We start from the raw sequence: 10779 nt of genomic DNA, 5'->3' as shown, positions 1-10779 counted from the left end.
TCTTTCTGAATCACAATCACAAGTAACAATGAAAGCAAATCATTGAGGCAATTGCCACGTTCTCTGTTTTGCCCTGTTGTCAAATTAAAACCCCCTGGAAGGCTTAAAATCAGAAGATATATTAGGCTCTGTATAATAACTATCTGAAAGTGCGTAAGATGATCCAATGTGCTTCTGTACCTACAAAGTAAGTTTTCTAAGCAAATCTCTCATGGGACTCCAGGAGCTCTGCTACTGATAGAGACAAAATTTAGTGTTAAGATAACTGGTATCTTAACACCATGATTTTAGCAGCACCATTTTTGTGCTCAGCTCGCTGCTCAGTTAGCAGTGAATTGCTCAGCTGTTGCAGTTGCCAACAGAAATGTGTGACTCACTTCAGATTTCTAGTTTTATAGTCGATGCTACCATCCTTAGAGTTTAGCAGGACAATTTCTACGGAGAAGGATGTTTGAATCCTTTTCTGAGGAGCAGCCGTACGTGTGATGCTCGATGATAAGTTTCAGTTTAAGAACAACTTGCCAATCTTTATTTGCTGTCAGATAATGATTTCTGATTTTCTTTGTGTTGAAGAATATTACAGAAATGCTTTGAAAGCAGTGAAAGAAGAAAATGACAGACTGGTTGAGAGGCACAAGATGTTAAGCAAGGAACAGGCCCCCGAGGTATTCCTTCTGCTTTTTAAAATCTACTAACTGCATCAGAGTTAGCATTCATGTACTCAGCATTAGTAATTATTTTTAACTCAAATTAAGACTTGGCAATTTGCTAATGAATTTAGTAAAATAGTAAATTCTAATAAATTTAGTAAAATAACCTGTGCTAACCATGGCATTGGTTATTGTTATACACACAGGTACTTATTTATTTATTATTACATCAGACTAACAATGAGTAGATGTGAGAGCATTTAACGGATGAGGTATGGGAAACTGGGACACTGTGCACTGGTGTGACTTATGCAAGTACATGTCACTTTTGCCATGCCCTTGATTTTTGAAGTTTGCATAGATTTCAAAAAACACTAAGAGATTGTCTGTACAGCAATTTGAAAAAAGAAAAAGTTGTTCTGCACTCATAAAGTACATTTAAAAAATTTAGAAATGCCAAAATAGTGCGATCTGCCATAAAATTTAGGCTCATTGGTACATAGATTTTTTTTCTTGTCATCTGTGCCAACTTTGATTTGTAACTATAATTTACAAAGTCTTTATGGTGATCAATTCTCACACTCACAAAATGCAAAATGTACTTTGGTACAAATCGCTGGTTGGGCCCATTAGGTATTGAAATTCCCTGACTTCAGTGCTGGAATTTTCAGTTGTGCGGGAACGTAATCCAAAGGCCTGTGTTTATGATGATCTACAGGGGCATCTCCCTGCCGTTATTCCTTTCCACTTACTGACATCAATAATTAAATCATAGCCTCGTCTGATTAGCGTAGAGTTTACATGATTAAGTCACATGTCACAGATCAGTACTGCCTCCTTTGTGATTTGCTTGGGCTTTCTAATAGCTAAAGGTTTGATTTCCTGAAAACAGGGAGATTTGAGCAGCAGTGGGAACACAAAACTTATTGACAAAAAGGAAATATCCTGTTTTAATATGGGAAATTAGAAAATATCAGAAAATTGCTTGACATATAAACTGCACTAGGCAGGATGATGGAGAAGAAACAGCTGGCCGTGTGGACTAAATCCTCTCGTAATCCCTCAGGGGATGCCACAGTCTGTTGTGTAGATGTTTCTTAATTTTTTCAGCAGAAGATTCTTCTTTATATTAAGCAGCACTGTCAAAGTCCAGCTTTCAGATGAGATTGATCTTAAATTGTGTTTTCTCAGAATGCTGTGAGATTCTTAGACAAACACAGTCGCAGAGCTATTGAAGAGAATGAATGGCTAAAAGAAGAGGTAAGAGCATCCCTTGTGTACAGTTAATTTTGGTAGTTCAGGACTGAAATACCATGGCCTGCAGTCGTAACCATGCCCAGTGATGGGTCTCTGAAGACTTTCATAAGAAAAGGAGAACAATTTTCCTGTAATTACCCTGAATAGCAAACAGCAGATATGGTGAATAAAGGTAAAAGGTGAACATCTGCTTTCACAAATGCTTCTCCTGCCCGAGCAGGGCTAATTCTAATATTTTTTCAATGATCTGCATGAGGAGATTGAGTACACCCGTTTGCCGATGACACCAAGCTGGGTTCGAGTGTTGATATGCTGGAGGGTAGGAAGGCTCCACAGAGGGATCTGGACAGGTTGGATCGATGGGCTGGGACCAACTGCAGGAGGTTCAAGAAGGCCAAGTGCCGGGTCCTGCACTTTGGCCACTGGTAACGATACAGGCTTGGGGAGGAGCGGCTGGAGAGCTGCCAGGCAGAGAGGGACCTGGGGGTGCTGACAGACAGGTGGCTGAATGTGAGCCAGCAGTGTGCCCAGGGGGACAAGAAGGCCAATAGTGTCCTGGCTTGTATCAGAAACAGTGTGGCCAGCAGGACCAGGGCAGTGATTGTGCCCCTGTGAGGCTGCACCTCAAATCCTGAGTTCAGTTTTGGGCCCCTCACTCCAAGACACATATTGAGGTGCTGGAGCGGGTCCAGAGAAGGGCAACAAAGCTGGTGAAGGGTCTGGAGATCAAGTCTGCTGAGGAGCGGCTGAGGGACCTGGGGTTGTTTAGACTGGAGAAAAGGAGGCTGAGAGAAGACCTTAACGCTCTCTACAACTACCTGAATGGAGGCTGTAGCAAGGTGGGGGTTGGTCTTTTCTCCCAAGTAACAACTGATGGGACAAGAAGAAATGGGCTCAAGTTGCACCAGGGGAGGTTTGCATTGGGCGTTAGGAAAAATTTCTTTACTGGAAGAATGGTGAGGCATCAGAACAGGCTGCTCAGGGAAGTGGTGGAGAGTGTTCAAACCACGTGTAGATGAGGTGCTTGGGGACCTGGCTGAGTGGTGGACCTGGCATTGGTAGGTTAACAGTTGGACTTGATGATCTTAAAGGTCCTTTCCAACCAAAACAATTGTAGGCTTCTCTGAAGAACCACAACTTTCCATACAATTAAGTATTTTTATCTATGGAGACTAGGATGCTACATAGTGCAAAGGCTCAGTCATGTAAATACCTGAAGAGTGTAGTTTTAAATTGCACTGAAGTTCTAGTGCTGCTATATTGAAAGAAGATGTTGGAGACATTTTTGGAGAAAGGGCTTGGGACAGCTTTTAACGAGAGATAATAAAGGAGCCCTAGAGATTAGTACACTGAAGAGAGGAATAGTTGTAACTGATTTTTGATAGCTTTTATGCTGTCATGCAATGGCAACTTAGATCTATACATTAGATAGCGGTAACTTTTTTTTGTCAAGAAAAAATTGTTTTGGTGAGCCACATTTAGGAAACTCTTTTTCCTATGGTGAAAGTTTGATTGCATTTGTTCCTGTCAATGTAGGTTCTTCGTTACAAAAACTCTAAGCAAGAGATTGGAGGGAGGACACACCCTTCTCCACTCTGACAACCTCACAGTTTAGAACCGAGCGAAACTTATTTGGAAATTAATAAGTGAACTTCTTATTTTTCAGTGCCACATGAACAAACCTGGCAGGGGTTTCTCCATTTTACTTCCTAGCTTACGGTCCTTGCCAGCAGGCAGGGAGATTGCTTTCCTCCTTCCCCTTAATGAGCTTGGAGCCTACTTCTTTAACTTTCCAGGGAGGGTGTCCAAGCCACAGCTTCTGAGGCAATGAGGTAGGGGTCAACAGGAAAGAATTCATGTTTTAATTTGTATAAACAAATGGGAGCTCGAATCTATACATCCTGTCACTGAACCAGTGTGAATTCCCTTCCCTTCTCCCTGTCTCATGGAACACTTAGGATTTTTGCACACATTAGGCAATGTCAACAGGGGAGACCCACTTTGGCGTGCTCTGATGTCCTGACAGGCCCTTTCCTCAGAGTTGAGGGATTTGCCTTTCTTTCCTCTGAACTAGAAGTTTCCTGTGTTACAAATTAGTTTCCTAAGTTACTCGTTCCCTAAGTTATGAATTAGTGATTTGAATTATTGTGGAAAACAAAACTATTATTGCTAACTCCAGTCCTCTGAATTCACCCATTCATTTTCTCTGCTTCTCTTAAACAGATGAAATATTTTCTTCGATGCTAATGTTTATGCAGAGCTGGCAGACTCTTCCAGTATTCTTCTTTCGGGAAGATGAACCAAAAATTTCAGTTTTGTCCTGGTTCAAAATTCATCATTTTTTTCCTGTTTAGTCACTGAACTCAAAAAATTACTTACCAAAACAGCCCTAGACTAGTTACTGCCAAATTTGAACAGATTTGGAGACTTCAGTCACATTTTTCCATGGTCACACCAAGATGGTGCTAAGCTGCATCACCCCAGCGTGCCAAACCACATCCTGTTACCAGTTCATGTCCTGTCATTTTCACCTTTTTCAGTCCCTGGGAGAAATGGCAACTAGATTTGAACTGCAAATTTGGATGATTGTAGCTGGTTTCAGTGAGAACAGATGCATTCAGATCACTAGGTACCACTTTTAAACCTGTGCGTACGCCTAAAATTTCTGGGAAGGTCTCTGTCCCGTGGGACATTCCGCTTCCCAGTGAAGGGGATAAGAACCTGTTTGTTCTTGAAAAGTAAGAGGAATTATAGGAATTGATTAGCTGGTATCCTTTGGTTAATATAACTTTGTGGCAATACGGGGCAGTTACCAGTCCAAAAGAAAGTTCAGCCAGTGTTGTGGCTAACTTGGACTGAAAGCTTCACAAATTCTAGGTAAGAAGGTTTTGTGTACAGGCAGGAATTAGAAAAGCAACGCTTGCTGAGCGAGCGCCTCAATTTAACTCTGCAGAGAAAGTTTTTCTGTCTCAAAGCTCTCATGTGAAAGCAGAAAAAAAAAGAAAAATCCAAAGCTTCTGTCTCCCAGACCTGCTGGCTACATGAGAAGGTTCTGCTGTCAGGGTTGCACGGCCCCAGCGTGCGGCTGTGATTGACAGGCTTGTGCCAGCACAGGGTTGTAGAAGCGGTGTGGAAGAACCAGAGAGACCTTCCCTCGGCCTGAAAATGTTTCTCTACCAAATGTGCAGTCTTGCTGATACAGCTGCATTCCTTCTTGGTATGTGCTGTTAGGATAGTTACTGGGAAAGCTGTCTAAAAATACATTTTATTTTTCTTTCAAAAGATTAAGATGTATCAAAAGGAAGTAAGTGATTTGCAAGCCTCTATTCAGCTCCTGGAAGAAGAAAATATCGGTTTAGTGACAAAACTGATTGAATACAGACTTCAGAATCTGAGAAAACCCAGGTAAAACAATGCCTTTACAGACACAAAAATGATTTAAGTTTTTAAAAAAAGAGATACTGCCTTCTCCTACCCCTAGAGCTACTTGGGCTGCCGCACAACAAAGCCAAAGTCGTTTCCTTGTTGAGGGGAGGCAGGATTTGACTGCGTATGTGTGGGACTTGTGTCTTTGAAGGATGACAGCGACATTGTAGCCTCCTAAATACCCAAATTCAGGGAAGAAATGGGTTCTTCAATGATCTATTAAGACCTTGTGACACTTAGTTTCTTCTAGCTGGAATATCAGTGGTGCTTGGAAATAGTTTCCTTCTATTGCAGTTGTCTCAGTCTCAGACCCAGCTTCTCAGACCAAGTGCTGAGTAATAGATTTTTCCTTTACTGTTGGCAAAATGTTTAAGGATGTGAAGATTAATATGCAAATATATGGGGGTTTGCAAGCTCAGGTGAAACAGTTGGCCTGGTTACTGAGCCTTGGGATAGGTCTGTCTGTAGAGGTGTCTGTAGTATTGGTGTCTTTTGTGCTGGAATAATTTAACTGGTTCCCTAGAGAAAGATTAATTTAGCTGCAAAATGTCAACACTAATGGTATCAAAAGCACAATGCAACAATGGGAATGATCCATCTTCATTTTCCAGTCCCAGCTCAGGGATTTCAGCTGTGCTGCATGAAAAAATTCCAGGTCTTAAGTAGTGACCATTTTTGTCTCCTCTCCAAACTTTGGACTGCTTTTAAATGAGAGCTGCCCAGCTGTGGTTTGAATCTTGGACTGACTGGAGACTGTAACATTTGTTTTCTTTTAGTCTCATGGACATAGCTGAACTTAGGCCCTAAGAATAAAAAAGAGCAGCTCATTATCCACTAAGCTACCTGGCTGCCTCCATCGCATTTTTAAACCATTGCGCTATTCTGCACTTGCGGTTTAAAGCAGCAAACGGCTTCCAGAAAGGGTGGCCTCCCCCTCACCCCAGAAGATTGCACAGGGCAACTCAGAGACAAAAGTCAGACCTCTCATATGAATTTCACTTTGTCTTTTTAATTTCATAGGCATTTGTTTCTCACCCAGGCAGCTGGCCTGCAAATGGGATTTCCTAAGGATGAAATGAAAGAAGTAGAGTATAGCGAATATGCAGGTAATGCACATGCCAGCAGCTTATAAGAACTAATCAGTTACTGAACATTTACATACTTATTTCTTTTTGACATGGTGAACACTTATTTTCCTACTTAGCAGCCCCCACATCAATGACAGACTGTAGTTTGCATCAAGACAAAACCACGATCTGCCTGTAACAGGAGCTTTAAAATGCGTAGCCTGTTGGATGTCATTACTCACAGGGAGCTACCCTGGAATGTGGTTAACAGGATCAGCCACCTTTTATGACAAAATGATTCATATCCTAATCAGTTCTTCACTGATCCCTGCCATCAGTATATCTTGTCCCTGAGCGGACACTCTGCAACTCCACGCTCGCTTTCACTTGAAGCGTACTTACACTTTCCAGTCATTCAGCTCATAGAGATACACCAGGGTTAAGTTATAAATGAATCCCTAGCAAGAGCAGATGAAGCTACGTGGAGCTCAGTCTGAACTGAAACTCCTGGTAAGCAGTGCTGGATTTCGGGCTGAATCTCCATCCCTTCTGGTGGCTGTGCCCAAGAAAAGGATAAAGGCAGGAAGGACTGCATGAGTGCACTTACCCATTCAGGGTGGTTTGTGTGAATTCCTTCGCATCACCTCTTTTATGTACTCACTTTGCATGTATAGAAGGAAGACGGGGAAAAAAAGGACAAAATTAAATTGGAGAGCTAAGTTCCAAAAACTGAAACTGTGCAGTTACAAATATATGAACAAGTCTGTTGAAGTTCTGATCAGGTCCAGCCTTTCTGGAAAAATCAGGCACCAAAAAACATGTTGACTAAGACTTCTGAAGGTTTACTTTGAACAGTTTGGCTCTCTTGCCTTTGCCAGACCTTTACAATAGTTACTGGGAGGAGTAGGTTTTGTTCCAATGAGCTGGGGGCAAGCCCCTGTCCCAGGCGCACGTGCCTTGGCGGTTCATATCCAGAATTGTCTATCAGCCTGAGAACTGGTCAGCAACAATGTGAGGTCTTTGAGGGATTTGTAAGTGGATTAGCTGTGTTTCAGGAACTTGTAAATATGTACATATAGAGAGAGATACAGAAAAGGTTTTTACTTGGGTTCAGTGCCTTTCTCATTTTTTTAAACTATTCATGGCTCTATAGGATTTAGGTTGAGTGGATAGAAGCTAATTTTTTCCCTTGCCCGATCCCACAGACCCATTGCTTCTAAGTTCCAATCAATTTCTGTCCCAGATTTTGATCAGAAATTGTGAGCAGAAATAAACATAGAAAAATCTGTGAGCAAAAAATCAACATTTGGCTTGGATTGCCCGTTAAAAATCTTACCAAGCTGTTCATCACACTGGCCGAGCCCCATTAAAGATTGCAGGCAATGCTCGCACTGCACACTAATGCTGATCTTCATGGAGCTTAACAATTACATATACAACTCTTTAAAAAGCAAAAGCAGGTGGAGATGAAAGCCTCAGAAGTGCCACACTCCCCTGTGAGGAAAAACAGGCCTTTGCAAAGATTCAGTCTAAACCAGAGAACGAGGAGCCACAAGACAGCGACGAGGAGCTACAGGAAATGTCTTTCACTCCAACTCTCGATGGCTTCTTGTATGAAGATGAAAAAGATTTCCAGGTAAGAGTTAAAGTAATCGGGGCTCACTGACATGAGCCTATTTCAGTGTGGAGCATGAGCTACTGCCAGGAGCGTTCTACTCCTGGTGGTGTTACAGCAGGAAAAAACTCCAATGTCTTTTACCTCATGTAAAATTCTGATGTTTAATCACAGGCGTCGGGTGCGATTTGAGAGGGTGAGGATGCTCCTTGTCCTTCAGATGCTGGGCTGAAGGAGTACAGGTCAGCCTCACGTGGGTGTTTTGGATGCCTTAAGGCATTTCTGCCAGCACGAGACACATTGTTTTGGCAACTGAACGGTGTCCTGGGAACCTGCGTTGTGTGAGTGTCAGATTGGAAAGAATTCTCAATGTCACCAAGTGGCAGTTTTCTATGGTGTTGGACAGATTCTTGTTGCTTGGATGCTGCTCCTTCTAGAGCTTACATTAGTAGCATTAAAAGATCTACAAGTCAATTAGGCCTTCAAGGGAAGGACGAAGGTGTGCCTGGGTGCAAAATACAGGCGCTGAGAAAATCAAAAGTACAAGTTATAGGTAAATAGGCAGAGCTGGTCTGGTTCTTGAAAGAGGTGGTGGCACTCGCTTCAGAAGATCTTCAGTCCTAGATGCGAAAAGGTGCTTCCCATGTGCCTTTGATAATAAACTCCTCAGTTTCAAAAACTGAATACATTTCTAAATAAATTCAGAAAATATATTACTCTACATCACTGATTTCTACTGCAAACTAAAAAGGTAATATAAATGTGGTGCAGACTGCAGGCCTCCTCTGTAAAGAGACCTCTCCATATTTCTTTACTCTTGAATATAATATTCAAACTTAAAAAAATGTCCAACAAAACAAAAAACTCTAAATAACACTTTTTTTCCCTAGAAATGTGGCATTAGTTTGATTAATGCCCTGCAAATTGCGTTCAGAGAAATCATCCTGTTGCCTTGATCAGAGACTAACTCAAGGAGTGGCCCTGTCCTGAAGAGACGTTGCAGAGAAAAGCTCAAGATTTAACAACCCAACTGTCCAGGTGTTTGTTCCCCTGCAGCTGTCGCCTTGGGAGAGGATCACTAGCTTTATTTTTGATCCCTGCTGCCGACACCACAGAGCCCAGCCCACTGAGGGCCTTGGGCGCTGCTGATGTTCTTTAGTGTCCTGACAACAAAGGTGGAATTGCAAACATTGGCAGCTGCCACGAAAACATTTGGGAAATGGAGGTGATTCAAGAGCCTCCTGCTGCAGGGCTCCTCCTTCCCTCTCCCTGGCCTTGGTTGCACGGGGCAGTGACTGTGCCCCTGGACTCGGCACTGGTGAGGCCACAGCTTGAGCACTGGGTCCAGTTTTGGGCACCTCGGTATAAGAAAGACATAGAGGTGCTGGAGCAGGTCCAAAGGGGGCTACAGGAAAGCTGGGGGGGGCTTGTTAGGATGTCGGGTAGTGATAGGACTAGGGGGAATGGATTGAAGCCAGAGATGGGTCGGTTCAGGTTGGACGTGAGGAAGAAGTTCTTCCCCATGAGGGTGGGGAGACCCTGGCACAGGTTGCGGGTGGCAGCCCCATCCCTGGAAGTTTTTAAGGCCAGGCTGGATGGGGCTCGGGGCAACATGGTCTAGTGGGAGACGTCCCTGCTCAAGGCAAGGGGTTTGGAAATAGATGATCTTTAAGGTCCCTTCTAACCCTGAAAATTCTATGAAAGCTGGTGAAGAGTCTGGAGAACAAGTCTGTTGAGGAGCTGCTGAGGGAACTGGGGTTGTTCAGCCTGGAGAAGAGGCTGACTGGAGAATTTAATCCCCTCTACAACCACCTGAAAGGAGGTTATAGTGGGTGTTGGTTTCTTCTCCCAAGTTACTAGTCATAGGGTAAGAGGAAATGGGCTCAAGTTGCACCAGGGGAGGTTTGCATTGGGCGTTAGGAAAAATTTCTTTACTGAAAGAGTGGTGAGGCATTGGAACAGGCTGCTCAGGTAAATGGAGGAGTCACCATCCCTGAAGGTGTTAAAAAAATGTGTAGATGTGGCACTTCAGGACATGGTTTAGTGGTCATGGTGATGTTGGGTTGACAGTTGGACTTGATGATCTTAGAGGTCTTTTCAAACCTTAATGATTCTATGTACGATCCTGCTCCTGCTCTCCAGAAACCCGTCGTGCACATCGGCCTTTCCTATTGCTGATCCACTCACTAACCCAGCAGAAAAACTTGTCCTTTTTTGCTCCTTTTGAATTAGTTTGCTGTTGGATTAGTCAACTAAATTGATTGAGAGGTTTGGAGGAGATCAGAGCCGGCACAGACAGGGTGGGAGCACGTGGCTGCACTTGGACCTCTCTCTTTTGGCTGTAGTGAACCATTGGATTAGTTTAATTCTTCTCACAGAACAATATTCTTTCTTTTTAAGGAATACCTAGAACTGAGTCCCCTGGAGACACAGCTGATGTGCGTGGTTGGAAGAGCCATGTCTATTCATAAAGAACCCGAAGAAATGCCAAGTGGGAGCCACACAGAAGACAGCGTTACTGGTAAATCCAGCAGGCACATCACAGCTCAGATGATCAAGGACCTCTCTAAAGAGAAATTAGACAAGCTGTGCCGTTCACATAGAAAAGTAACATCCTCAGTTAATTAAATATTTGCTCTGTTCTCCAAGGTGTGGCACTGGTCTTTGTGGAAACTATTTCTGAGTGCCCAAATTATGGTTTACATAATGTAAATTTAATGAGATGCATGTCTGTGTGCAGATGGCCAAGTGAAAGGTTCCTTTC

The 10779-nt window shown here is 43.0% G+C and overlaps 1 protein-coding gene across 1 annotated transcript in view; it reads left to right on the top strand.

Moving 5' to 3' along the window:
* The window catches only part of CCDC83 (coiled-coil domain containing 83), a gene marked incomplete at its 5' end in the record, with an annotated part of 15902 nt that extends 5135 nt beyond the window's left edge, over positions 1-10767 (top strand). The window contains 7 exons of the mRNA XM_009876290.1: positions 574-665; positions 1842-1910; positions 5191-5312; positions 6354-6439; positions 7852-8036; positions 10416-10622; positions 10756-10767. Coding sequence (XP_009874592.1) covers positions 574-665; positions 1842-1910; positions 5191-5312; positions 6354-6439; positions 7852-8036; positions 10416-10622; positions 10756-10767 — 773 coding nt within the window. The remainder of the gene's footprint in view (positions 1-573; positions 666-1841; positions 1911-5190; positions 5313-6353; positions 6440-7851; positions 8037-10415; positions 10623-10755) is intronic.
* Between the last annotated feature and the right edge of the window lie 12 nt (positions 10768-10779).

Source organism: Apaloderma vittatum, unplaced genomic scaffold, assembly GCF_000703405.1.
Source record: "Apaloderma vittatum isolate BGI_N311 unplaced genomic scaffold, ASM70340v1 scaffold4339, whole genome shotgun sequence".
In the NCBI taxonomy this organism is placed as follows: domain Eukaryota; kingdom Metazoa; phylum Chordata; class Aves; order Trogoniformes; family Trogonidae; genus Apaloderma; species Apaloderma vittatum.
Note: the sequence above shows the minus strand (reverse complement) of the source record. Positions and strands in the feature narration are given on the sequence as shown.